General features: G+C 46.3%; 1 protein-coding gene across 1 annotated transcript; it reads left to right on the plus strand.

Moving 5' to 3' along the window:
- The first annotated feature begins 430 nt into the window (after nucleotides 1-430).
- Nucleotides 431-26565, plus strand: PRPF8 (pre-mRNA processing factor 8). Its single transcript, XM_033089938.1, has 43 exons — nucleotides 431-560; nucleotides 756-866; nucleotides 1379-1547; nucleotides 2493-2657; nucleotides 2749-2967; nucleotides 3099-3311; nucleotides 3437-3562; nucleotides 3660-3765; nucleotides 4780-4970; nucleotides 5103-5222; nucleotides 5312-5501; nucleotides 5636-5755; nucleotides 5845-5979; nucleotides 6335-6464; nucleotides 6720-6916; nucleotides 7044-7250; nucleotides 7412-7575; nucleotides 7724-7850; nucleotides 7968-8160; nucleotides 8433-8620; nucleotides 8779-9017; nucleotides 9232-9378; nucleotides 9555-9765; nucleotides 9962-10078; nucleotides 17081-17328; nucleotides 17427-17606; nucleotides 17791-17926; nucleotides 18040-18209; nucleotides 18371-18500; nucleotides 18621-18767; nucleotides 18941-19101; nucleotides 19406-19597; nucleotides 19849-20086; nucleotides 20230-20358; nucleotides 21201-21314; nucleotides 21396-21569; nucleotides 21866-22059; nucleotides 22719-22958; nucleotides 23061-23202; nucleotides 25363-25503; nucleotides 25638-25777; nucleotides 25881-26083; nucleotides 26227-26565. The coding sequence occupies exons 2-43, from the start codon at nucleotides 767-769 to the stop codon at nucleotides 26379-26381; spliced, it is 7008 nt and encodes a 2335-aa protein (XP_032945829.1). The 5' UTR covers nucleotides 431-560; nucleotides 756-766; the 3' UTR covers nucleotides 26382-26565.
- The last annotated feature ends 333 nt before the right edge of the window (nucleotides 26566-26898 follow it).

Raw genomic sequence — 26898 nt, forward strand, 5'->3', positions numbered from 1 at the left:
CTTGTTTGCATCCCTGCTACCCTGTGAACTCAGTGAGGTTGGCTTTTTCTTTGCTATATTCCCACTAATACATAGTGGGTACTCAATATATGATGGTTGAATGAATGAATGAACAAAGGACTGGATGACTTGGAGCTAGTACTGCATCTCAAGTCTACATTTATGAGACTAGACACAGAATAATGTGCAGATTTTGACAAATTTATTAAAACTCTGGAAGCTTGGGTTTCTCACGATCAGAGGACAGTCGCGGATAAGACCGCGAGGCTTTATGAAAGGGCCCAGAAGCAGGCTCAGAAACGCGGGAGGCGGGGCTTGCGCCTGCTCCGACCACACCCCCTCGCATTCTAATAATTCCGCCCATGGGCCCGCCCCCTCCGGCCCGATATGCAACTCTAATTGGTGAGTTCTCTAACTTGTCTGAGGACCTCGGCGCCTATTGGGTCAACTACTGAACCCGGGTTGCGCACTTCCCGGCGTTGGGAACGCGAAGCGGACGTAGGCTTGCCGCCATTGCGGTGCCAGCGAGCGGCGGGCTGCGAGTTTGGGGGGCTGTAGGGGTGCGTAGCGGGCTTTAAGGGCTGGCTGCGGGAGGCGTGGTGGGGTCAGGCTGAGCGGCGGGAGGGATTGGGCCGGGCCGTGCCTACTCTGAGCGAGGCGGTACTGCAGGCCGCGGGTATCGACGCGTTCCTGCTGCGCCTCTTGTAGGCCCCGGCCCTGTTACTCCTTAATTTTTTTCTTCCGCCGCCCCCCAGATTCTCCGGACATGGCCGGAGTTTTTCCTTACAGAGGGCCGGGTAACCCGGTACCCGGCCCTCTAGCCCCGCTGCCGGACTACATGTCGGAGGAGAAGCTGCAGGAAAAAGGTGAAGAACGCATGCGGGAGCGGTGCCTACGGGCCCGGAGATGTAGGGACGGGTGTGCGCGCGTGCGCATCGGGTTTGAACCCTTTCCCTTTGTTTTGGCAGGTGTCAAAACATTAGGCGTTAGCGCGGTTCTTAGCCCCCTCCCCATTTATTTTTTCACCTGATCGGGTCTTGAAGAGCGTCTGTTATTTGCAGGCACTGATCCAAACAACGGAGATAACAGTAGCGATGCAGACAGAATCCCTGCCCTTACAGAATTTAAATTGCAATGAAGAAAATAGAAAATAAAAAACTTAAAAATCTGTAATAGAAATGCTAGGCAGTGATAACGTGATGAAGGAAAAAATAAAGCAGAGCGAGTTGATGAGAGAATTGGCTGGGAATCTCTTTCTGGATGCTGGCCTCTTTTTCATACATCCTGACGGGAGCCTACCCTAGGGCAAGAGGTGGGGAGGAGTAGGCTAAGGGTCCCTTACCTGAGTTCAGTCCCTTAAACTGAGGTATCTTTGTAGCCCGAAAATGGCAGCAATTACAGGCCAAGCGCTATGCGGAAAAGCGGAAGTTTGGATTTGTGGATGCTCAGAAGGAAGACATGCCCCCAGAACATGTCAGGAAGATTATTCGAGACCATGGAGACATGACCAACAGGAAGTTTCGCCATGACAAAAGGGTCTACTTGGGGTAAAGAACATCCTGGAATTTTTTTTTTTGGAGTCTGGCCCCTTTCCCTTCTCTCTGTCCTATAAGTTGTAGTCCTGGATAGCTGCTCTATCATTTGGGACGTTAATCTTCTAGTACAGCCTGTCTTGATGATTAGAAGAGAGGAAACCACTAGGATCCTGTGATAGTTTCCAGATCTTCCAATTATGGTCCAGATTTTACTTCCTGATCTGGGACTGGAGCTTTAATTTGTGCTGTTGGTACTATGCTAAGATGTCCCTGTCTTTGAATGGGTTGAAGCCCAGAACAGGACACTTTGTGCATTCTTCTTGCCTCTCACTCCTCAGTGACCAGAATTCTCAGGTTTGGGAATAGTTAACTCCTGCGGTCTCTATACTCTTGTTTGTCTGTGGTCTGAGCTGGGTGAGTACAAATGCCGTAGCAAATCCCTTTCCCATTTGGACATAAAAATGTTAGCTACTTAATGAACTAGTCTAAGACAGCCATGGAAGTTTTGTTTATTTCAGAACTATTTCTTGAGAACTGCTAGGTGCAAGGGAGCACCTAGCAGGGAACAGGAAGTGGTAGTCTTTCTGGAGCTTATAGTCTAGTGGCATGACAGACATGAGACAAACGGTTACAGTAAAGTATCTGAATACTTTATTATTTATGGGAAAGTACAGAGAGAATAGAAAATGAGACAGCTTAAAAGCTGCCTTTAGAGGGAGAGCTGTAGATTTAGAGGGACTGAAACCCAGTATTGTGGGACTGTGAAGTTTAAAACTGGCATAGTTGCGGTGGGGGCAGAGTTCCTGGTCATGGAGGGCCTGTGTGCTAAATTTGGGAGTTGGACTGTAAGGCAGAATTTTCTGTGGGATATGATACTGTGATACCATGTTGCGTCTCTTCGTGGAACAGGTAACAGAACATCTTGTGATTTCTAATCATCTCTTCCTAATGCTGCAGTGCCTTAAAGTACATGCCCCATGCAGTCCTCAAACTCCTGGAGAACATGCCTATGCCTTGGGAGCAGATTCGGGATGTGCCTGTACTATACCACATCACTGGAGCCATCTCCTTTGTCAATGAGATTCCTTGGGTCATTGAACCTGTCTACATCTCCCAGTGGGGGTGAGAAGGGCCGGAATACGGCGTGTGGTGGTGGTGGTGGTGGTTGGGAGGCATTGGGTAGAAACCGTTGTGTGACATTGTTGGCTTCCAGGTCAATGTGGATTATGATGCGGCGAGAAAAAAGAGACAGGAGGCATTTCAAGAGGATGCGTTTTCCCCCTTTTGATGATGAGGAGCCACCTTTGGACTATGCTGACAACATCCTAGATGTTGAGCCGCTGGAGGCCATTCAGCTAGAGCTGGACCCTGAGGAGGACGCCCCGGTGTTGGACTGGTTCTATGACCACCAGCCATTGAGGGATAGCAGGAAGTAAGTGTGGTTGGAGTAATTACCACTCTTGTGAGAGGTTTGGAAGTCCAGGGGTCTTGAGAGAGCAGTTGGTAGTGTGGCTTGGCTAGCTGGTATACCTGTCTGACGTGGGCCTGTCTTTTTTCCCTTAGGTATGTGAATGGCTCTACTTACCAGCGCTGGCAGTTCACACTGCCCATGATGTCTACTCTCTACCGCCTGGCCAATCAGCTCCTGACAGACTTGGTAGATGACAACTACTTCTATTTGTTTGATCTGAAGGCCTTCTTTACGTCCAAGGCACTCAATATGGCCATTCCTGGAGGCCCCAAATTTGAACCTCTTGTTCGAGATATCAACCTACAGTAAGTTGGAGAGAGTAGGGATTTTAGGCATCTTGGCTTGAATAAAATCTACTCTCGATCCTTAAGATCCATTGTAACTTCCAAACTCTTCAACTGGTCTGCTCGTCTTTGATTTTGTACCCTAGGGACGAAGATTGGAATGAATTCAATGATATTAACAAGATCATCATCCGGCAGCCCATCCGCACTGAGTACAAGATTGCTTTTCCTTACTTGTACAACAACCTCCCGCACCACGTCCACCTCACCTGGTGAGAGCGCTGAAACGCAGCTGGCGGGAAAGAGAAGGCTGGCGTTTAGGTTGGGCCAGGGGAAGGGAACCCTGGCTGACTTTTCTTTTCATTTTAGGTACCACACTCCTAATGTTGTGTTCATCAAAACTGAGGATCCTGATTTGCCAGCTTTCTACTTTGATCCTTTGATCAACCCAATTTCCCACAGGCACTCTGTCAAGGTGAGAGGAAGGGACATTTGACCTCAGCTCTTCAAAGAGAAATTTCCTGACTGTGGCTGAGGTATTACTAGATAAAAATTCATCAGGAGGGAGATATATTTTCCATCCTGTTAAGTGGTTCCACTTGAGCTATAAGCTAATTTGAGAGTCTGGCACTTGCCTCAAACCATGGTATTGGTATAATCTTGGTTTCTGTGATTATCCATCTGGGCTTTATTGTTACTCCTCTGGGACTGTATAGTTTATTCTGGTTTGTTTTCATTGTGTTCTTTTTTCCTGTTAAATCCTTTTATTGAAGTACAATTCACATACCATACAAGTCACCCATTTCAAATGTGTAATTCAGTAGTTTTTAGTTTATTTACAGTTTTTTGCAACCATTAATACAACAAATTTTAGGACATTTTCATCATCCCAAAAGAAACCCCATTCCCTTTAGCAGTCACTCTCCATTTCTCCTGAACCCCTTTGCCTAGTCAACTATTAATCTACTTCCTGTCTCGATAGATTTGCCTACTCTGGACATTTCATGTAAATGGAATTATACAGTATATGGTGTTTTGTGACTGGCTTCTTACACATAGAATAATGTGTTTTTGTTAAGTGTTTATCCTTTTAATATATTTGTTCTTCTAAATATAGAATAATGTTTTTGATGTTCATTCATGTTCCATTGTGTTCTTAACATGAACACGTCTGCTTCCCCAAGCCTAGTTTTTGGATCTTGGGCAGGAAGTGACTATAATGTTTCTTAAGGTATTGGGGCTCCTTTGGGAGGCCTTTTGTGGTGAGCCAGTTGGGGTGTAAGGAGTAATGTTTGCTTGCCTGGTTGGCCCTTGCTTGTTCTCTGCTCTCTTGGCCCCCTTTGCCCTTGCCCTTTAGGGCTTCTCTTGTCAGGCAGCCCAGTTTCCATGGCAGATGTAGGTACTCTGCGTGGCCCCAGACAGTTTCCCTCTTATCCCAGGTCTCTGCCCAGTTCAGTGAGAGCTGAACCCTTGGGGGTTCTTCTTTCAGAGCCAAGAACCATTGCCAGATGATGATGAAGAGTTTGAGCTCCCAGAGTTTGTGGAGCCCTTCCTGAAGGACACACCCCTCTACACAGATAATACAGCCAATGGCATTGCCCTGCTCTGGGCTCCACGGCCCTTCAACCTACGCTCTGGTCGTACGCGCCGGGCCCTGGACATCCCTCTTGTCAAGAACTGGTAAGGCCTCTTTCTACCTAGGGGGATGGTAGTGAATGCGTAGGAAAAAAGACTTCTGATGGGTGTGCATGCAGCCTTTACCAGAAGGGCTGGAAGGAGATGGGCCAAGCTCTTGCGGGTTTGTTTTCCCAGGTATCGGGAGCATTGTCCTGCTGGGCAGCCCGTGAAAGTGAGGGTGTCCTACCAGAAGCTGCTTAAGTACTATGTGCTTAATGCTTTGAAGCACCGGCCTCCTAAAGCCCAGAAGAAGAGGTAAGGTGCCTGAGGGCCCCTGCTCAGGCTTCTTTTGTTCCAAAGGTAATCTGGGCTTACTGTCACTCTCCTTCTCATTCCCACCCCAGGTATCTATTCCGCTCCTTCAAAGCCACCAAATTCTTTCAGTCCACAAAGCTGGACTGGGTGGAGGTAGGACTCCAGGTTTGCCGCCAAGGGTACAACATGCTCAACCTTCTCATCCACCGTAAAAACCTCAACTATCTGCATCTGGACTACAACTTCAACCTCAAGCCTGTCAAGACGCTCACCACCAAGGTGCCTGCAGTGGACCTTATGGGTCTCCCGGGCCTGAGGAATGGACTGGTTTTGCTCTGTCCCCCAAGGAAGGCATACATCCAGTCGGGACCATTGCTGATGAATGTTTTTTCTGTTCTTGGCATCTTCTCCAGGAAAGAAAGAAGTCTCGTTTTGGGAATGCTTTCCACCTGTGTCGAGAAGTTCTGCGTTTAACTAAGCTGGTGGTAGATAGTCATGTGCAGTATCGATTGGGCAATGTGGACGCCTTCCAGGTGAGGCTAGGTGTCCCCGGCCCCTGGCCTAGGTGGGGAAGCTGGGAGGAGCTGGCTGTAGCTTAAAGCCTGGGGCCCTTGTATTGCAGCTGGCGGACGGATTGCAGTATATCTTTGCCCATGTGGGGCAGCTGACAGGCATGTACCGGTACAAATACAAGCTAATGCGGCAGATTCGCATGTGCAAGGACCTGAAGCATCTCATCTATTACCGCTTCAACACGGTGGGACCCTAACCCTACACTCACTCTCTCAGATCCATTTTAACTTTTACACCTAGTCAGGGCGCTCTCCAGGGACCTATTTGGAGAGAGACTCTGAGTGTCATTACCGCCCTTTGTGAATCTCAGCACATGTCTCCCCACCTCCCTAAAGGTCTAAATAGGGACTTTTAGTTACTGGTTTCTGCCTTAAAATTTCTCATTTACCCCGTTTTTAGATGTTGAGGTCCCAGAGTTTGCCCTTTTTTTTTTTTTCACTGTCATACATGTGCCCCTCCAGCCCCATCTTTGCCTAATTTTGTTTTGTTGTTTAAATGAATTGCTAACTTGCATTCTTGACTTCTGCTTGGGATCATAGGGACCTGTAGGGAAGGGCCCTGGCTGTGGCTTCTGGGCTGCTGGCTGGCGGGTCTGGCTGTTTTTCATGCGTGGCATTACCCCTTTGCTGGAGCGATGGCTGGGCAACCTCCTGGCCCGGCAGTTTGAAGGTGAGTGGTTTTCTCTGTGTTCAGCTTCTCCCATTATCTCTTCAAGGGTGGATCATACGTGTTCCTGTTCTGTCCCCTACCCTTGTTTGAAACAGAGTCCCTTTCTGCAAGGTTGCCTCTAAGTCCCATTGTCTAATGTGTCTGACCTACTGTTCCATTTCTTATTTCATTGTAACCATGGTTAGTAAGAGGGGCATGAAGGTAGAGACTTTATTAAAAGCAGTAAACCTCGCTTTTAATTACTTTCACTTCTAGGCCGACACTCGAAGGGGGTGGCGAAGACTGTCACAAAGCAGCGAGTGGAGTCACATTTTGACCTTGAGCTTCGGGCAGCTGTGATGCATGACATTCTGGACATGATGCCTGAGGGGATCAAACAGAACAAGGCCCGGACAATCCTGCAGCACCTCAGTGAAGCCTGGCGTTGCTGGAAGGCCAACATTCCCTGGAAGGTGGGTGTCTCCCCATCTCAGGCGGCATGGACCTCATCTTCCTGGGGTTGGGATCACCAGTCCTAGACGTCGTTAGGGGGCCATGTGGCTCCCATCAGCTTGCTCATGATGTGTTTTGCACTTGCAGGTGCCTGGACTGCCAACACCCATAGAGAACATGATCCTTCGATATGTGAAGGCCAAGGCTGATTGGTGGACCAACACTGCCCACTACAACCGAGAACGGATCCGCCGTGGGGCCACTGTGGATAAAACTGTTTGTAAAAAGAACCTGGGACGCCTCACCCGGCTCTATCTGAAGGCAGAACAGGAGCGGCAGCACAACTACCTGAAGGTCGGGCAGAGTAGGCTGGGATGGGTGTGGGGTCTGGGCAGGGCGTAGGGGCTGGGCAAGGTGTGGGGGCTGGGCAGGGCGTGGACTACAGAGTTCGGCCCATGCCTTGTGCTAGAGGGATTGGCTACAGTGGGAGGCTAATTATTATGTCCACCTTGCAGGACGGGCCTTACATCACAGCAGAGGAGGCGGTGGCAGTGTATACCACCACTGTGCATTGGTTGGAAAGCCGTAGGTTCTCACCCATCCCATTCCCTCCGCTCTCCTACAAGCATGATACCAAGTTGCTCATCTTGGCCTTGGAGCGGCTCAAGGAAGCTTACAGGTGAAGAGTGGAGTAGATAGGTTCCTGTGGGAAGGCGATGGGGGAGGACAGCATCATCCTCAGGGTCCAAAGGAAGGGTTAGCCTCAGTCCTTTCTGGGTTTGACTTCCTCTTGGTTTTCTCATTCACCTCTCCTATTACCTTGTCAGTGTGAAGTCTCGGTTAAACCAGTCTCAAAGGGAGGAGCTAGGTCTGATCGAGCAAGCCTACGACAACCCCCACGAGGCATTGTCCCGCATCAAGCGTCATCTCCTCACACAGAGAGCCTTCAAAGAAGTGAGTGAAGTGCCCCCCAAGTTTCTTTTGGCTCTGCTGTTCGTTCATGGCACCCAGTGTGGCAGGTTACCTCAGGTGACTGGTGGATTGGTGTGAGCCAGCTTCCCTGTCCCACAGGTGGGCATTGAGTTCATGGATCTCTATAGCCACCTGGTGCCAGTGTATGATGTAGAGCCACTAGAGAAGATAACTGATGCCTACCTAGACCAGTACCTTTGGTATGAAGCTGACAAGCGTCGCCTTTTTCCACCCTGGATCAAGCCTGCTGACACAGAACCACCTCCTCTGCTTGTTTACAAGTGGTGCCAAGGTAAAACTTCTGGGGTCACCCTTGAGGAAGGGAGGTGAACTGAATTCTACATCAAAATTCTCCTTCAGGCAGCATAATTTGTTTACTGTCTTGCTGCATGGTACCAAGGAAATGGTGTTGATGTCAAACTGAGCAAAGCAGACACTCCTAGCAATCCAGATGAGTGAACAGAGCGGTAGTGCGATTGGGTTATGGACTAGATAGCTACGATAGGCAGTAGTCCCAAAAGGGAATGTCGAACCTGCTGGAGACCTGTCTTGCTTACTCCTCAGGCATCAATAACCTGCAGGACGTGTGGGAGACAAGTGAGGGCGAGTGCAACGTCATGTTGGAGTCACGCTTTGAGAAGATGTACGAAAAGATCGACTTGACCCTGCTGAATAGGCTGCTGCGACTCATTGTGGATCATAATATAGCTGACTACATGACAGCCAAAAACAACGTCGTCATCAACTATAAGGTGTGTCTTAGGGGCCGGGTAGCAAGGAATTGGCGGGCAGGGTCTAGCCCCTGAGTTAGGGTCTGCTGAGGGGACGACGAAAGAAGCTGGGCCCTGGGGAAGCCTGGGACGTGGCCATGGGTTAAGGGTTGTTACAAGTTGTAAGTCTTTCTTTGTAGGACATGAACCATACAAATTCATATGGGATCATCAGAGGCCTGCAGTTTGCCTCATTCATCGTGCAGTACTATGGCCTGGTGATGGATTTGCTTGTGTTGGGATTACACCGAGCCAGTGAGATGGCTGGGCCGCCTCAGATGCCAAATGACTTCCTCAGTTTCCAGGACATAGCCACCGAAGCGGCCCACCCCATTCGTCTCTTCTGCAGATACATTGATCGCATCCATATTTTCTTCAGGTGAGGGCTGGCCTGGATTCTTATCCTTGCAGGGCATTGAGGCAAATGCCCGGCCTCTGGAGGCAGTTGTACCTCTGTTGACTTTCTGCTGGGTTGTGGCAGAATGAAATTCCATGAGGAGGGTGGGGTGGGGGGTGGGCTCCATCTGTGGAGCTGTAGGTCTCATGGGGTCCTGGGGTATTTGGGCCTCAGCAATGTACCTTGCCTGGTGTAGGTTCACAGCAGATGAGGCTCGGGACCTGATCCAGCGTTACCTGACAGAGCACCCTGACCCCAACAATGAAAACATCGTTGGCTATAATAACAAGAAGTGCTGGCCCCGAGACGCCCGCATGCGCCTCATGAAGCATGATGTCAACTTGTGAGTCTAAGTGGGCGCTGCAAGGACATCATCCTGAGGGATTCAGAGAACGATTAGAGGGAATTCTGAGGTTGTGGCCTGGATGGAAGGAGTGTACTCGGGCGGGTATCATCAGTCTGGCCTTTGAGGGAAGTTCCTTTCAGGAGACTGATGTGACCATGTATTGTCTGTGGCAGGGGTCGGGCAGTGTTCTGGGACATCAAGAACCGTCTGCCACGGTCAGTGACTACAGTTCAGTGGGAGAACAGCTTCGTGTCGGTGTATAGTAAGGACAACCCCAACCTGCTGTTCAACATGTGTGGCTTTGAGTGCCGCATCCTGCCTAAATGCCGCACCAGCTATGAGGAGTTCACCCACAAAGATGGGGTCTGGAACCTGCAGAATGAGGTACAGCCTGGGAGGTGGGCTAGAAGTAGCATTGCTACCCAGATACCTCTGGGGCCAATGGGGGTGAAGATCTCTGGGCCAGCTTTTCATTATCAGTCAGCTGCGCCTTGTGTGGGCAGGGCTTAGTGGTGGTCCGAGTTGGTCTTTGTTCCTGTGGCAATACCAGAGACAAGTTAGCCTTGACCTTGTGGTTTAGGTTACTAAGGAGCGGACAGCCCAGTGTTTCCTGCGTGTGGATGATGAGTCGATGCAGCGCTTCCACAACCGCGTGCGTCAAATTCTGATGGCCTCTGGCTCTACCACCTTCACCAAGGTAGGTCACATGGTCGGCCCTGGCTTTCCTCATGTCCTCTGCACATCTCACATCCCTTTCAGCTCCTCTCCTGGTTTGCTCTCCTTCCCAGCGCTGTCCACTGTGCCAGTGTCCATGCTTTATGTGTCAGATCAACTCACAGTTATTTTCTGAGAATTCCCTGTAGGAATTCTGTGGCTTCCTTCTGTGTAGTTGTGATGACTCTAAATTAAGGCAGGAGTGGAAGTTGGATTTTTAAAATTTGAACAAAAATCACTGTTTTTGCATCTTCCCAGAGGCCAGTTATTCAAGTCATATAGCTCATCTTTTAACCAGTAACAGTGCGCATGGTATCTCAGTGTTTTATTTCTCCTTCACTTGCTTCCAAAGGCCCGGCTCAAGGCAGCTGGGATTAAAAAAGAATGGTTTGAGGATTGTTAACTGTATATTTAAGTTTTTGCAAAGTTTAAAAAGTCATCTTGCTCTTTCCACGCCATTATAATGGTGCACATAATATTCTGGCAGATGCTCTCAAGAGCATCAATAATGCGAAAGAGGGAAATGCCACCTTCTTATTAGGCTGTGCTCCAAAGTCATTGTCCAGTTTCTAGCTGTGATGATGAGGCAGGTTACTCTGCCTCATCACTGATGATCTTGGAGCTGGGAAAACCATTAACTACTCAGGTTAAACATGTGCTGTAATCAGCCCCCGATTTGATGTGCAACTCAAAAATCTAGAAAAATGGCAGAATAATCGGCACCAACCCAATCAGTTTGGTTTCCTTGTACTGACAACTTCAGCTGGCATCATTGTCTGTGAAAAAGCAAAACAGAAAACACACAGGAGGGAAAATCCTGGGATTCTTTTTCTAGGAATGTAATACATATATAGAAATAAAGTGCCTCAGTAGATTAAAAAAAAAAATCACTTCATCCTGGTTTCCCTTTAAATGTGCAGCACATAAAGAATGCTTTAAATTTTTTAGTGATGCTTCTTTTGAGGATATATTTTCTTTATATTCCTTACCTAAAATTCCACATGATACATTTTTTTGGAATATAGTGCAAAGAAAAAGTTTGTCTTTTAGGTTAGATTATTCCCTCTGAGGGTCAGATAACAGGAATTACGTTATTCATTCCATTGGTGTTAGTTGCTAACCGCTGCATTCAAGGCATTATGCACGCCCTACGTGTAAGAGAGAGTTGCTGCCTTCATTGAGCTTATCTACCTCGTTGGAGACACAGGCGCATAGTTGGGAGAACTATACTGGGATGCAGTGTTTATAGAGCGATTATATTATTTGGGAATCTGTGAGAACACTCTTTAATGAGTGTTAAGGAGAGAAACGTCTTCCTGAAAGAAATAACGTGATGAGGCAGTGGAGGAGGACATACCTTCAGCCAGAAGTATGGAGACGTAACTGGCATGGTATATACAAAGTTGAGAGTTCACTGGAGTAGAATTGTGGAGTTGGGACGCTTACAGATGGAGGCTGGATAGATCAGCAAGAGCCAGCTCGTGGAGGGCATTGCATGTCTCTTCATTAAGGGTCCTGTAAGGGTTTTAAGCATGGGAGTGGCTTTTTGAGATTTCGGTTAGGTGGTTCACTCTTGCAGCTGTGGGGAATTGGAGTTTAGAGGAATAGCGTATGAGGTCAGGTTTGGGGACCGCTGCCAAAGTCCAGAGAAAAATGATGAGAGCAGTGAAAGTAGAGATGAGAGTGGAACAGATTTGATAAGGAGTTATCAGGTAAAATCAGCAGAGCTTCATTTTGGTGGGATGCCCGTGGGAAAGGAAGAAGTCAAAATACCACTTAGTTTTTGGCACGGGTGACTAGGAGGACATTGGTGCCACCAACTAGAAGATTAAAGGAAGAAGAACAGATTTAGAGAAAATAAATGAATTTAGGATGTAAAAAGTTTTGAGACTCCTGAGAACATCCAGGTGGAGGTGTCCAGCAGGTATTTATATCGTGTTTCTTTAATTCTAAGATAAATATATATACACGTGTGTATCTTTTCCCTTAGTGGTACCTCTTAAATTGATGATCTCTTAGATTTGATGAAAAATACTATGCGTTTGAAGCTCCAGGGAGAGAAATGAGGTGAGAAAGTAAGAGCAGTCAGGAGTAACTTAGAGGTTCCTAAAGAATGTCCAAGTGGAGATACTTTACAATCGGAAGTTTGGAGAATATGTCTGAGGTGGAGGTTAATAGATTGAGGAGTCTGTCAGCATAAGGGAGATGGTTGAAAGCTCAAGCGTGAGCAGGATTACCTAGGGAGAGTATAAGGAGTGAGAAGGGCAGAGGGACGAGTTTGGAACCATTGAGAACACGGAGCAGCAGTGTAGCCAGACTGGGGAAGAGGGGGGTCATGGGAGCCAAGGCTATCCGGAATGGGGTAACCACTTAACAGTTACAGTTGCCTAAGGGTACTTCAGTTAGATAAGGTCTGAAAAGTATCCATTGGATTTGGCAGTCAGGACGTCATTGGTGACCTTAGCAAGGGCCGTTTCAGAAATAGTAGGGATGGAAGCCAGATTGCAGTGGGTGAGGTTTTGTGGGAAATGAGAGGGTGCAGACAGCAAGGATTGTCGATTTGCTTGAAGAGTAAGAGGGGGAAGGACGTTAGATGCCACCTAGAGGGAGATATAAGTCAAGGCAGGTATTTTTAAACGAGAGTGACTTGGGTGTGTTTTCAGTAAGGAGCCAGTAACAGTTCAGAGTGTAACAGAAGTGTGATAACCTGAATAGGGTTAGTGTAAAGGGCAGGCCAAGGGAAAGATCCTCTGAACCTAGTAGAAAAGAGGTTTGGATAGATGTGAATGTGAATAACAAACCTTGAATTTTTCAGCTTGGCCTGGGCTTGAGTGAGGGGCGTGGGGTGCTGGACTTCAGCTCAGTGTTAAGGGTATGATAGGCTTGTTGAAGAAACTATGCTGAGGGTACAGGTGGGTTTCAAGAAAATGAAGACAACTCTCAGTGAGTGTGAGTTCTTCCCAGGGGCACTCAGTGACAGGCTGCAGAAAGTGGATAGATTACAGTGGTGATTTAAGTTTGGGGTTCTGCCAGAGAGCTCTTGTGGAGTGGTAAGGGATTGGATACAGGGGAATCAAGGGTGGTGGCCCTTACTGGAATCCTGGATTGTGGGAGGGTTCAGAAGGAAGAGACTAGTGGCCTTAGAAAAAATAGGGATCAATAATTGTCCAGGAAACATATTCTTTACCTTAAAGTGTTGATTATATCATTGGGCATTTTGTAGTTTGCTCTCTTTTTATTTTGGTCTTTTCAAAGAACCAGCTTTGGTTTCAGTGATTTTTGTTTTTCTCTTTTCTGTTCATTGAACTAGAAAATTAATTCATGATTTATACTCTTTGTTTAATTTGCTCTTAGTTAAGGTTAAATGTTAGATGATCAATTTTGAACCTTTTTAATAGACACAGTCAATACTGTGTAATTGCCTTGTGAGCACTGCTTTGGCTGCATCCCTCAGATTTTGATAGGTTATGTTTTCATTTTCATTCAGTTAAAAATATTTTCTAATTTCTCTTGTGAGTTTTTATTTCACCCATAGGTTATTTAGAGGTATGCTGTTTAATTTTCAAACATTAGAGGGTTTTCCAAGTATTTTTCTGTTACTAGTTTCTAGTTTAATTTCATTATGGTCAGAAAACATACTCTGTGTAATCTTAGTTTTTCAAACGGGTTAAGATTTATTTTACCCTAGCATATATGGTCTACGTTGGTGACTGTCTCATGTATATTTGAAAATAATCTATATTCTGCTGTTGTTGGGGTAGTGTCTTATAAATGTCAGTTGGATCCAATTGATTGATTGTATTGGTCAAGTCTTTCTATATCCTTAGTGATTTTTTTTTTTTTTGTCTGCTTGTATCAGTTACTGAGAGAAGTATTGGAAATCTCAAACTACAATTATGGATTTATTTTCCCTTTCAAGTCCTTTTTTGGGTAGGGGGTGCTTCAGAGATACTGTTCGCTTTATTAAAAACATCCAAGCTTATAGCATAAAGCTGTGTGACATTTTTCAAGACAATTAATATATATTTTTTTGAGCATGGAAGAATGTCTGAAGTTCAGACTGCTCTGGTATCTTTAAAATATTTAGTAGGAACAAAATTACCCACATAACAATTAGATAATAATTGTTTAAAGAGTCAGATAATCAGTCGAGACATTTTGTTGAACACAGCGGAAAGTTGGGCAGTGTAATTGGCTTGCAGATGGAAAACCAAGGAGTCATCCAGGATACTCACAGACTTAGGGGACTTGGGATACCAAAATGCAAACTGACAAACCTTTTGTCCAAGGAGCAGTGAACCTGCATGTGGGTGATGACCCAGGACTGTGCCAGGTGCAATGCTGTATCATGTACTTGAAGAGACAGCTAGAATTAGAAACGGACTTTACAGCTGGCTCCTACATAAACACGGCTATAGACAGTAGCAACTCTGTTTATACCCCGGAAAGAACATGTATTGTTCATATACTTGGGCATAATTAAATGGTTTTTTGAGTCTTATGCTTCAATGGGTCCATCATGTTTTGCTTCACATATTTTGAAGCTCTTGTTATTTGGTATGTAATGTATTCAGGATTATTATGTCTTTTTAATGAATTGATTCCTTTATCATTATGAAATGTCCCTCTTATTCCTGACAATCTCTGTTCTGAAGTCTGTTTTGTCTAATATCAGTAGTGCCAGTCTAGCTTTGTTTTGTGTTTGCATGGATGTCTTTTTCCATCGTTTTACATTTAACCTGTGTCTTTATAATTAAAGTTCATTTCTTTTTTTTCAAATTGAATATTTTATTAACATGGTAGTTGTCTAAAGTTCATTTCTTGTGGACAGCATATACAGAGGGTGCCAAAATAAAATGTATACACATTTTAAAAAAGGAAAACTGTATTTAAATTGTAATAATATATATCAATAACTAAAGGTGAATACAAGTTATGTTTGACTTCTGCAATTACAAGAGTTGTTCAAAGTGGTACCATCAGCGTCCAGACACTTCTGATTATGGCAAACTACTGCTTGAGCAACGTTGACCAAAGTGTCCACTTGTGTACATTTTTTTGGCACCCCCGGTAGTTCAATCTTGCTTTTTTTTAAAATCCAGTTTGACAGTCTTTGCCTTACAAATAGTCTAAACACTTCAATTAAGTTTAATAGAACTATCAATATAGTTATGTCGAAATCTGACATCTTTGTTTTTTATTTTATCTGCATTTTTCTTCTGTTCCTGCTTTCTTTTGGGTTGAGTGGGGTTTTTTTCATGATTTTAATTTATCTTCACTCTGCTTATAGGCTAAACTTCTTTGTTTTATATTTTTTATTGGTTCTAAGGTTTACAGACTACATCTCTGACTTACTACAGCCTACTGTGACCATTAGTCTGCTACTGCTATCACTTTCCATATAGTACGAGGACCTTACAATAGTACGCTTCCATTTACCCCCTCATTCTTTGTAATGTTTTCATCATGTTTTAATTGTATGTGTATTATAAACACAATACTTTGTTACTATTTTTGCTTTAAACAGTCTTTATCTTTTATAGAAATTACAAAATGAGAAAAAATATCTTTTATATTTTATCCACATACTTACTATTTCTGGTATCCTTCATTATTTTATGTAGATCCAAATTTCCATCTATATTGTTTACTTTCTGCTTAAACATTTCCTTTAACGTTTCTTACAGTGAAGGTCTATTGGCAATGAATATATTCTACTTTTGTTTGGAAAAGTGTTTTGCCTTCATTTCTATTAGTGTAAACCATTATTTTCTAATGCAGCTTTACAATGTTATTAATCCCATCAGAGCGTGTGTGTGTTTTTTTACTAAGTTCTTTTCTTTTCTTTTTTTTAAGTGGGGAATATTGAGGAACAGTGTTTTATTCCAGGATGTCAGGTAGTTGTTTTTCAATCTAGTTGTGGCAGGCGCAACTCAGCTCCAAGTCAAGTCGTTGTTTTCAATCTAGTTATGGAGGGTGCAGCTCATTGGCCCATGTGGGAATCAAACCGGCAACCTTGTTCAGAGTTCTAACCAACTGAGCCATCTGGCCGCCCCAGTTTTTATTTCTTCCATTAGTTTTTAATAGGTTTTTTCTCATCCTTTCTCCCTCCTCCCCCCAACCCTGGGATTACTAACTGTATTTAATCTTATTTTAACAGTTTATATTGCCTCAATTCATTTTTTTGAGGTGAAATTCACACTTTTAAAGTTTACAGTTCAGTAGTGTTTTTCAGTATATTTGTAAAATTGTGCAACCATTACGCAATCTAACTCCAGAGCATTTTCATCACCCCTGAAAGAAACTATACCCTTTAGCAGTCACTCCCTATTGTTTCCCGTCTCCCCTTCCCAGCCCCTGGCAACCGTTAATCTACATATATGTAGAATCATACAACATGTGATCTTTTTTGTCTGGCTTCTTTCACTTAGCATAAAACTCTCAAGATTCATCCATGTTTTAGTATGTATCAGTATTTCTGTCCTTTTCGTGGCTGAATGATACTGCGTTATTTGGATATACCAAATTTTGTGTACCCATTTGTCAGTTGATGAGCATTTGGGTTTTTCCCATTTTTTGACTCCTAGGAATAATGTTACTGTGAAATTTATGTACACATTTTTTGTGTGGGCGTATGTTTTCATTTCTCTTGGGTATACATACCTAGGCGTAGAATTGCTGGGTCACATAGGAACTGCCAGACTGTTTTTCAGAGTGACTGCACCATATCACATCCCCACCCGCAGTATATGAGATTTCCATTTTTTCCATATCCTTGCTAACACTTGTCACTGTCTTATAGCCATCCCAAAGGGTGTCAAGTAGTGTCTCACAGTGGTTTTGATTATACATACTTTCCTGAAGACTGAGTTCAAATCTTTGTTCAGCACTAGGGAGAATATAACTAACTAGATAAGTTGTGCGTCTCCCCTGCCCACATGGCTCATCTGTAATTACTTCTTTCCCACTTTCCCACTATCTTCAGATTGTGAATAAGTGGAACACAGCACTTATTGGCCTTATGACATACTTCCGGGAGGCTGTGGTGAACACCCAGGAGCTCCTAGACTTGCTGGTGAAGTGTGAAAACAAGATCCAGACACGTATCAAGATTGGCCTCAACTCGAAGATGCCAAGTCGGTTCCCCCCGGTTGTGTTCTACACCCCCAAGGAGTTGGGTGGACTCGGGATGCTCTCAATGGGCCATGTACTCATCCCCCAGTCCGACCTCAGGTAGGACCGGGCTGGAAATCGTGCCAGGCCCTGAGGGAAGCGGTCTTTACTTTCAGGCTTCATTTTTTCCCTCTAATCTTGGTTATGCCCCAAAACAGGTGGTCCAAACAGACAGACGTAGGTATCACACACTTTCGTTCAGGAATGAGCCATGAGGAAGACCAGCTGATTCCCAACTTGTACCGCTACATACAGCCATGGGAGAGTGAGTTCATTGATTCTCAGCGGGTCTGGGCTGAGTATGCGCTCAAGAGACAAGAGGCCATTGCTCAGAACAGGTAGGCATCCAGGAGGGCACAGCAGTCCTGTGGGGGGCGGGGCTGACTTTGAGCTTTTCGTGAGGGTGGGGGCAGAGCCTGCTGCATTTTTATGAAGAGAAGGAAGTGTTTATCCTTGGCCGCGGAGGTATGCTCAACTCTTCCTGTAAGTATATGTTTGACTTTGATCTTTTTTCTTTGGCAGACGACTGACCTTAGAAGATCTAGAAGATTCATGGGATCGTGGCATTCCTAGAATTAACACACTGTTTCAGAAGGACCGGCACACATTGGCTTATGATAAGGGCTGGCGTGTTCGAACTGACTTTAAGCAGTACCAGGTACATGGAAGGAATAATGGAGGAACTTTTCCCGAAATTAGATTCCGTGGCCATGAGGCTAACCTGGGGCAGTAGACATCTAGAAGCTTCACCATGCTTTCCTTGCCATGTAGGTTTTGAAGCAGAACCCTTTCTGGTGGACACATCAGCGACATGATGGGAAGCTCTGGAACCTGAACAACTACCGTACAGACATGATCCAGGCCCTGGGTGGTGTGGAAGGCATTCTGGAACACACACTCTTCAAGGGCACTTACTTTCCTACCTGGGAGGGACTTTTCTGGTGAGGATTCTTTTCTCCCCTTACAGTGACGTGTTACAACTCTCTGAGCTCATCCCTTGTGTGCCTTTGTTCTATGGTGCATCGCAGACGCATCCCCCGGAGGTCAACAGCACGCTGGGAGAGGGCAGGTCATCACTTATATGATGTCTTCTGCTTCCCAGGGAGAAGGCCAGTGGTTTTGAGGAGTCTATGAAGTGGAAAAAGCTAACTAATGCTCAGCGATCTGGATTAAACCAGATTCCCAATCGTAGATTCACCCTCTGGTGGTCCCCAACTATCAACAGAGCCAATGTGAGTGTGATTGGTAGGCATAGGAGATGGGAAGCTAAAAACAAGTGTTTGTATTTCCTTAATTATGTCCTGAGAGCCAAAGTCTCTTGCTTTCTAGTGATACTCTCCTTTTCCTGTCAGGTATACGTAGGCTTTCAGGTGCAGCTGGACCTGACTGGTATCTTCATGCACGGCAAGATCCCCACACTGAAGATCTCTCTCATCCAGATCTTCCGAGCTCACCTGTGGCAGAAGATCCACGAGAGCATCGTTATGGATTTGTGTCAGGTGGGCTAGAATTGAAGGGAGAGGATGCCCTGAAAAGTCAGATCAGCTCCCTCTTTGGGGTATGGGAAATCCACCCTGGAAGCTCTGAGAATGAGACTTCTGTTGTGCTACCAGGTGCCACATTTTCAGTGGGCTTCCATAACCAGTCATAACCTTTCCACTTTTGCCTCTAGGTGTTTGATCAGGAATTAGATGCACTGGAAATTGAGACAGTACAAAAGGAGACAATCCACCCCCGAAAGTCCTATAAGATGAACTCTTCCTGTGCAGATATCCTGCTCTTTGCCTCCTATAAGTGGAATGTCTCCCGGCCCTCATTGCTGGCAGACTCCAAGTAAGTGCCTTATGGCCTGGCCCCAGGCATCCAGGAACCTTAGTTTTACTGTTCTAGCAGTACTTTTTTAGGAATTGTCTCTGCCTGCCTTTCTTTCTAACTTGGAACCAGTGCTGCCACTGGATCCTGTCAGCATCCTCAGCCAGGTCTGTTGATTCTTGGGGAGTGGGGGTCTTGCTGATCTGGCACAGGCTGAGGGGTTGGTTTTAAGATTTTGATATAGTAATTGAGAGTTCTTGTCGGAACATTGGTTGGGCCAGTGGCTTCCTAGAAGCCTGTACTCCTGACCTATCTCTACCTGCAGGGATGTGATGGACAGCACCACCACTCAGAAGTATTGGATTGACATCCAGTTGCGCTGGGGGGACTATGATTCCCATGACATTGAGCGCTACGCCCGGGCCAAGTTCTTGGACTATACCACGGATAACATGAGCATCTACCCTTCACCCACGGGCGTGCTCATTGCCATTGACTTGGCTTATAACCTGCACAGGTAAGTGGGGGCTCAGAAGCATGTATTTTCGATCAGTCCTACACTTTAACATACACGTTTTTTACTTTGCCCAGATGGGTGAGGTTGGGCTCGTTCTTTCTCTGGGTCCCTGATTCTTCTCTGCCTCTGTGTACATGAGCAGACACTCAGCAGCCTGGCTGACAGTCTTTTCTTCCTCCGTAGAGTTGCAGTTTGCTTTGTTCCTGGGGCTGCCAGCCTGGTCTAACTTTACTTGCCTCTCACCTTCACAGTGCCTATGGAAACTGGTTCCCAGGCAGCAAGCCTCTCATACAGCAGGCCATGGCCAAGATAATGAAGGCAAACCCTGCCTTGTACGTGTTACGTGAACGGATCCGCAAGGGGCTGCAGCTCTATTCATCTGAGCCCACTGAGCCCTATCTGTCCTCTCAGAACTATGGTGAGCTCTTCTCCAACCAGATTATCTGGTTTGTGGATGACACTAATGTCTACAGAGTGACTATTCACAAGGTGAGAAGAGTTAGAGTCAATGTAAGGGTTTGGGATGCTATAGATGCCTATGGGTGGGGGGTGGTAGAGCAAGTGTGTGCGTATTGGAATGAAGGCAGGATGGTTGTGTCTAGGTCGTGCTAACTGATGGAATTGTTCTTTAGACCTTTGAAGGGAACTTGACAACCAAGCCCATCAATGGGGCCATCTTCATCTTCAACCCACGCACAGGGCAGCTGTTTCTCAAGATAATCCACACATCTGTGTGGGCTGGACAGAAGCGTCTGGGGCAGGTGAGTAGGTTAAAGGATAGAGAGGCTGTAGAACCTTACTGCCTCTTATTCTTTGGTATATGCATGTGGGTGTGTGAGAGGGAGAGAGAGAATCTCCTGTTTCTCTCTTTGAAAGATCGAGGGCATGAAGTATTCTATAGGAGGTTCAAGAGTGTGTGAGTTCCTTCGTTATCTACCAGCTGGTCTCTCTGTTTCCTGACTGTCCCATCTCTAACCTATTTTGAACAGCGCTGAATCTCCCATCTCTAAACCTATTTTGAAAAATCACCTTTCTAAAGGGAACAGGTATTCTTAAAACATCACTTTCTTCTCTACCTGAAAGCCTTTGGTAGCCCCTTCTTGCTGAATTAACTCTTCTTTGGCTTGCTAGATACTCGATATCTGGCTGGGCTGTAACCTGTCCAGCCACAGCATCTCTTCCTTTGTAGCAAAAGTCCTCTTAACAATTAGTCCAGGATCCTAATATCCCAAAACCCTGGTGTTCCTCTCCACCTCTGTGGCTTTGCTCATGCATCTTTCTAGAATGAACTCTCCTCTTCTGTTTATCACAGTCTTACTTGTCCCTTAAGACTTGTTTCTTTGGGTAGCTCTTTATGACCTTTAGCCTTAATTTCTTTTGTCCCTGACATAGTGTAGTATAATCAAATACCAGCTTGTATGAGTTTTGTGTAGCCAGCTAGGTTGGGTAAGGCTACTTGATACTTTCACTTTACCGCTGAAGTATCTGACATTGAATAGCAGTGCACAAGAGAAACATAGTTTGTTTCAAGACTAGGATCTTCCCTTTGAGTTTACTTGGGAGGGTGGCGACTCAATTTCCATTTCCTTTTCTTGCTTTTCAGTTGGCAAAGTGGAAGACGGCTGAGGAGGTGGCTGCCCTGATCCGATCTCTGCCTGTGGAGGAGCAGCCCAAGCAGATCATTGTCACCAGGAAGGGCATGCTGGATCCACTGGAGGTGAGAAGTAGATGAGGTAGAAGAAAGGAGGGCCAAGCCCTGCAGGTTCTGTTTCTAATCTTGGATTTTATCTTGTCTCAGGTGCACTTGTTGGACTTCCCCAATATTGTGATCAAAGGATCAGAGCTTCAACTCCCCTTCCAGGCTTGTCTTAAGGTGGAAAAGTTTGGGGACCTCATCCTTAAAGCCACTGAGCCCCAGATGGTTCTCTTTAACCTCTATGATGACTGGCTCAAGACTATCTCATCTTACACGGTATGAAGCCACGTCATGAAGAGGGTCCCTTTAAGAGAAGTGGGTTTGGGGCCATGAGAAAATCTTGTGCCTTAGCTTTCCCCACAGGCCCCTTGTGGGACATTATCACGTCTTCAACCTGTGGATGGGACAGGGACTCTGTGTTCTACATATCAAGTTGACTCATGGTGAGGGGGAGTGGGGTGGCACCTTAGAGTTTGAAATCAGTTCCTGGGTTCCCTGAAAGGATAGAATCGAGGAAGGGGGAAGAACATCAAGTGGCTAACCTACCGCCACACTGCCCCATCTCTTCCCAGGCTTTCTCCCGCCTCATCTTGATTCTGCGTGCCCTGCATGTCAATAATGACCGGGCCAAGGTGATCCTGAAGCCAGATAAGACTACTATTACAGAACCACACCACATCTGGCCCACTCTGACTGACGAGGAATGGATCAAGGTGGAGGTGCAGCTCAAGGATCTTATCTTGGCAGATTACGGCAAGAAAAACAAGTGAGCAGTGGTGGTGGGGAGACAGATGGAAGACCCAAAAAGGGTGACATCACTGGCTCAGTATATGGTTTGGGGAATTTTGAAACATTTGAGCTCAGAATCTGTTTCTCATTGTCTTGGAGATGCCTGTAGAAGAAAGGTAGGCAGTGTCTTCAGAAAGTGTAGGAAGTGAACGTGTATCGGGGCTTAAGTCTGACTCTTGGGCATAGTTTCTCAGTAGAGGCACTGTTATCATTTTGAGCAGGGCATTTCTTTGCTGTCCATACATTACAGGAAGTTTCACACCCCAGACCCCCAGGTACCACTGCTAATAGCACACGCACACCTTTCTTCCCTCTCCCTGTCATTGTGGCAAGCAAGTGTCCATAATTTTCCAGGGTGACAGACAGTACCAGCTCTGAGAACGTGTTTTAAGGTTTCTGTTTCTGAGAATTATCCTGTGCCAGGGCACTTTTTATCAAGGAAAAGTGGGAGGTATGGATGCTGAGCAGGTTTGAACATGGCTGAAAGGTGCACGTGCACAGGGCCCTCCCGGGATGTGACGAGTCTTACCAGTATTAGTACATCTCCACGTCACACTTCCTTCACAAGTGTCACTTGAGGATTGTCTGGGGTAAGAGTATGGGATCCTTGTGGTGTGACCCACACTGTCCCCACAGTGTGAATGTGGCATCACTGACACAATCCGAAATTCGAGACATCATCCTGGGTATGGAGATCTCGGCACCCTCACAGCAGCGGCAGCAGATCGCTGAGATTGAGAAGCAGACCAAGGAACAGTCACAGCTGACTGCAACACAGACTCGTACTGTCAACAAGCACGGTGATGAGATCATTACTTCTACCACCAGCAACTATGAGACCCAGACTTTCTCATCTAAGACTGAATGGAGGGTCAGGTACTGTCAGGGGCGAGAAGGGTAGGGATGGAAAGGCCTGCTGGTGCTACATAAGGTGCTTGGGTTGAGAAATGCTGACATCTCTCTCTACCTGTTTTTTAGGGCCATCTCTGCTGCCAACCTGCACCTAAGGACCAATCACATCTATGTTTCATCTGATGACATCAAGGAGACTGGTTATACCTATATCCTTCCCAAGAATGTGCTTAAGAAGTTCATCTGCATATCTGACCTTCGGGCCCAAGTAAGTGTGTTCAACCAGGCCACAGTGTGTACCCAACATTTTATGTGTCTAAAATGCACCTGAGGTATCCTGAAACTTGAGGTGCTGGTTTCAAGATTGATGGATAAATAAATATACAAGGATAGCCAAAACAGCAAGGAGGCTTTTGGCCCCCACCAGATATCAAAACATAAAGTTAACAGCAATTGAAAGAATGATGTATTGCTGGCTTAGAAGTTATTGGCATATAGTTATACAGCAGATAGTTAGAAACAGATTCATGTGTGTATAATAAATGTGGTGTATCAAGTCTGCAGGATTAAGGATTCCTTATGATATTGGAAAAGGAAGCTAGATCCCTGCCTCACACCACTAACAAAAATAAAATCCAGGTGGAGTAAAGATCTGAATGTAAAATACTAAAACTGTAGAGTATTAGAAGAAAATATTTATCACTTAGTGTTGAGATAGCCTTCTTAAGACACAAAGCACAAAAGCACTAATCAAAATTAATAACTTGTGTAACAAAGGGTACCACTAAAAACAGAAAGAAAATATTTGCATAACCTACGATACAATGGAGAAGGATCTAGAATAGGGAATTTTCAGATGTGGATTAAATAAAAAAAAGATAGGGCCGGCCCAGTGGCTCAGGCGGTTTGGAGCTCCATGCTCCTAACTCCAAAGGCTGCCGGTTCGATTCCCACATGGGCCAGTGGGCTCTCAACCACAAGGTTGCCAGTTCAATTCCTCGAGTCCCGCAAGGGATGGTGGGCTCCGCCCCCTGCAACTAAAGATTGAACATGGCACCTTGAGCTGAGCTACCGCTGAGCTCCCAGATGGCTCAGTTGGTTGGGGCGCATCCTCTCAACCACAAAGTTGCCAGTTCAATTCCTTGACTCCTGCAAGGGATGGTGGGCAGCGCCCCCTGCAACTAGCAACAGCAACTGGAGCTGAGCTGCGCCCTCCACAACTAAGACTGAAAGGACAACAACTTGACTTGGAAAAAAGTCCTGGAAGTACACACTGTTCCCCAATAAAGTCCTGTTCCCCTTCCCCAATAAAATTAAAAAAAAAAAAATAGATAACCATAGAAGAGTGGGCAAAGAATATGCAGGTAGTTCAAGAAAGGAATCACAGATGGCAAATACATGAAAAGATGCTCATCTTTACTAATAATCAGGAAAGTTCATGTTTTATAAAACACTATTTGTGGCCTCTGGTTGGTGAACTTGAAAAGATTAATATTATGTGTGGGTGAGTTTATAGGAACATAGGTTCTCTTTGTTGATGGCAATGTAAAATTTAAAATACCACCTAGAGGGGCCAGCCCGGTGGCTCAGGTGGTTGGAGCACTGTGCTCCTAACGCCTAGGTCATCGGTTCGATTCCCACATGGGCCACTGAGCTGCGCCCTCTACAGCTAAGATTGTGACCAACAGCTCTCCCTGGAGTTGGGCTGCTGTGTGCTGCCGTGTGTTGCCATGACTGGCCAGTGGTCAGCGTGAGTGGCCAGCAGCCGGCAAGAGCTGCTGTGAGCGGCCAACCGACTGATGACTGGGTGGTGACCGACTGCCTCAGCCAGGGGAGCGCAAGGCTCATAACACCGGCATGGGCCAGGGAGCTGTGTCCTGCACAACTAGACTGAGAACGGCTTGAACCAGAGTGGGGGTGGGGGGAACCAAAGAAGGGGGGTAAAAAAAAACCCACCTAGTGCTGGTTTTACAGATGTGTTCACCTTGTAAATTCATGAGCTGTGTGCTTGCATGCTCGTTTGTTTATGGATACTGCGCTTAAATAATGAACTGAGGAGCGTGTGAGGAGTCTTTTTCCCCTGGATCCCACTCAGAGATTCTGATGTGGTAACTCTGAGATGAGGTCCGTGTTTCATGTTTTGAACAAGCACCCCAGGTAATTCTGATACAGGAGATTCTGACCACATTTTCAGAAACTGTCCTTGTTCTTGGAGAAGGGAAGGAAACACAGGGCTGATAGCCCAGAGTCTAGGCTGGTACTACCATGTTTCCCCGAAAATAAGCCCTAGCATGATTTTTCAGGGTGACATCCCCTGAACATAAGCCCTAATGCATCTTTTGAAGCAAAGATTAATAACAAGACCCGGTCTTACTTTTGGGGAAACACGGTAAGAATCATTTTGGTTCTTGACCCCCTTTGTCTCCAGATTGCAGGGTACCTGTATGGGGTGAGCCCACCAGATAACCCCCAGGTGAAGGAGATCCGCTGCATCGTGATGGTTCCACAGTGGGGCACCCACCAGACAGTGCACCTGCCTGGCCAGCTGCCCCAGCATGAGTACCTCAAGGTCAGTGGGGGTGTGAGAGAAGGGGCGTTTCTGCTGTCAGGATGGGGGAGGGAAGGCAGGCATATTACTCTCATAGTCGGGTTCCTGCCTGCAGACAGGGCTGTAAATAGCTTTTCACTGCTCTTTGCCTGTAGGAGATGGAACCCTTAGGTTGGATCCACACTCAGCCCAATGAGTCCCCCCAGCTATCGCCCCAGGATGTCACCACCCATGCCAAGATCATGGCTGACAACCCATCTTGGGACGGCGAGAAGACCATCATCATCACTTGCAGGTGGGTGTGAGCCCCCTTGTTAGAAGTGTGGTGGGGCTGGCATTGCAGGCCAGAGCCCAGAATGGTGGCCTGAGTTCTCACTTTGTCCTCATCCCTCTTCCAGCTTCACACCAGGCTCCTGTACACTGACAGCCTATAAGCTGACCCCCAGTGGCTATGAATGGGGCCGCCAGAACACAGACAAAGGCAACAATCCCAAGGGGTACCTACCATCGCACTACGAGAGGGTTCAGATGTTGCTGTCAGACCGCTTTCTCGGCTTCTTTATGGTCCCTGCCCAGTCCTCGTGGAACTACAACTTTATGGGTAAGTGGGGACGCACAGGGAAGTGGGGGTGGGGTTAGGCCATCACACTGAGGGTCTGCCTCTGCTTTGGAGATGGCCCAGGGGTGCCAGCTGAGTGAGACCGGTGGGCCTTATTAACATTGGATGTTTTCATCTCCCGCAAGGTGTCCGGCATGATCCGAACATGAAGTATGAGCTGCAGCTGGCAAACCCCAAAGAGTTCTACCACGAGGTGCACAGGCCCTCCCACTTCCTCAACTTCGCCCTTCTGCAGGAGGGCGAAGTCTACTCTGCAGACCGAGAGGACCTCTACGCCTAGTTGTTTCCTCCTCCTGCTTCAGATTCCCCAAAGGCTGGAGCCTTTTACTCCACCCCCCCCAGACAAGCTGGTGACATTCAGCAGCTTGGCCCCTTTTCCCTGTTTTGTGCCTGTTGTTGTGTTGTTGACCTCCTGATGGCTTGTAATCCTGAACTAAGTATAATAAATTTTGTATAAATTGGAATTTTTTATTTTTCTTTTCCTCAAGCTCATATTCTTGGTGTAGGATTGGCAGGAGGCCAGACTTGTTAATGGCAAGATGCTGGACTCAGCTTTGAGGGGGCATGAGGTTCCGTGTTCAGGGGCCTGTGGGGCTAAGTTTCCCTTAAGTTCAGGGCACTGAGGTGAGGTTGGGCTTTCATAATCCTACTGCCTTGACCACATTTGCCAATTTTGCTCCCCAATACTTGCAAATCATCACCCCTTTTCAACGTCCCTTGGAGCAGTTGCTGTCATTTTCTGATTTTGGAAGCTCGTGGTTTGTCTGCAGCTGCGGTGCCCAGCCTAGCCCTTTAAG

The sequence above is a fragment of the Rhinolophus ferrumequinum genome, chromosome 21 (assembly GCF_004115265.2).
Source record: "Rhinolophus ferrumequinum isolate MPI-CBG mRhiFer1 chromosome 21, mRhiFer1_v1.p, whole genome shotgun sequence".
Classification (NCBI taxonomy): Eukaryota; Metazoa; Chordata; class Mammalia; order Chiroptera; family Rhinolophidae; genus Rhinolophus; species Rhinolophus ferrumequinum.

Excerpts from the sequence above, each read along its gene's own strand:
- PRPF8 (XM_033089938.1), top strand. The coding sequence starts at position 767 with ATGGCCGGAGTTTTTCCTTACAGAGGGCCGGGTAACCCGGTACCCGGC. Across the intron at positions 2,968-3,098 it reads CCATTGAGGGATAGCAGGAA|GTATGTGAATGGCTCTACTT; the intron begins GTAAGTGTGGTT and ends TTTTTCCCTTAG. Across the intron at positions 7,576-7,723 it reads CGGCTCAAGGAAGCTTACAG|TGTGAAGTCTCGGTTAAACC; the intron begins GTGAAGAGTGGA and ends TTACCTTGTCAG.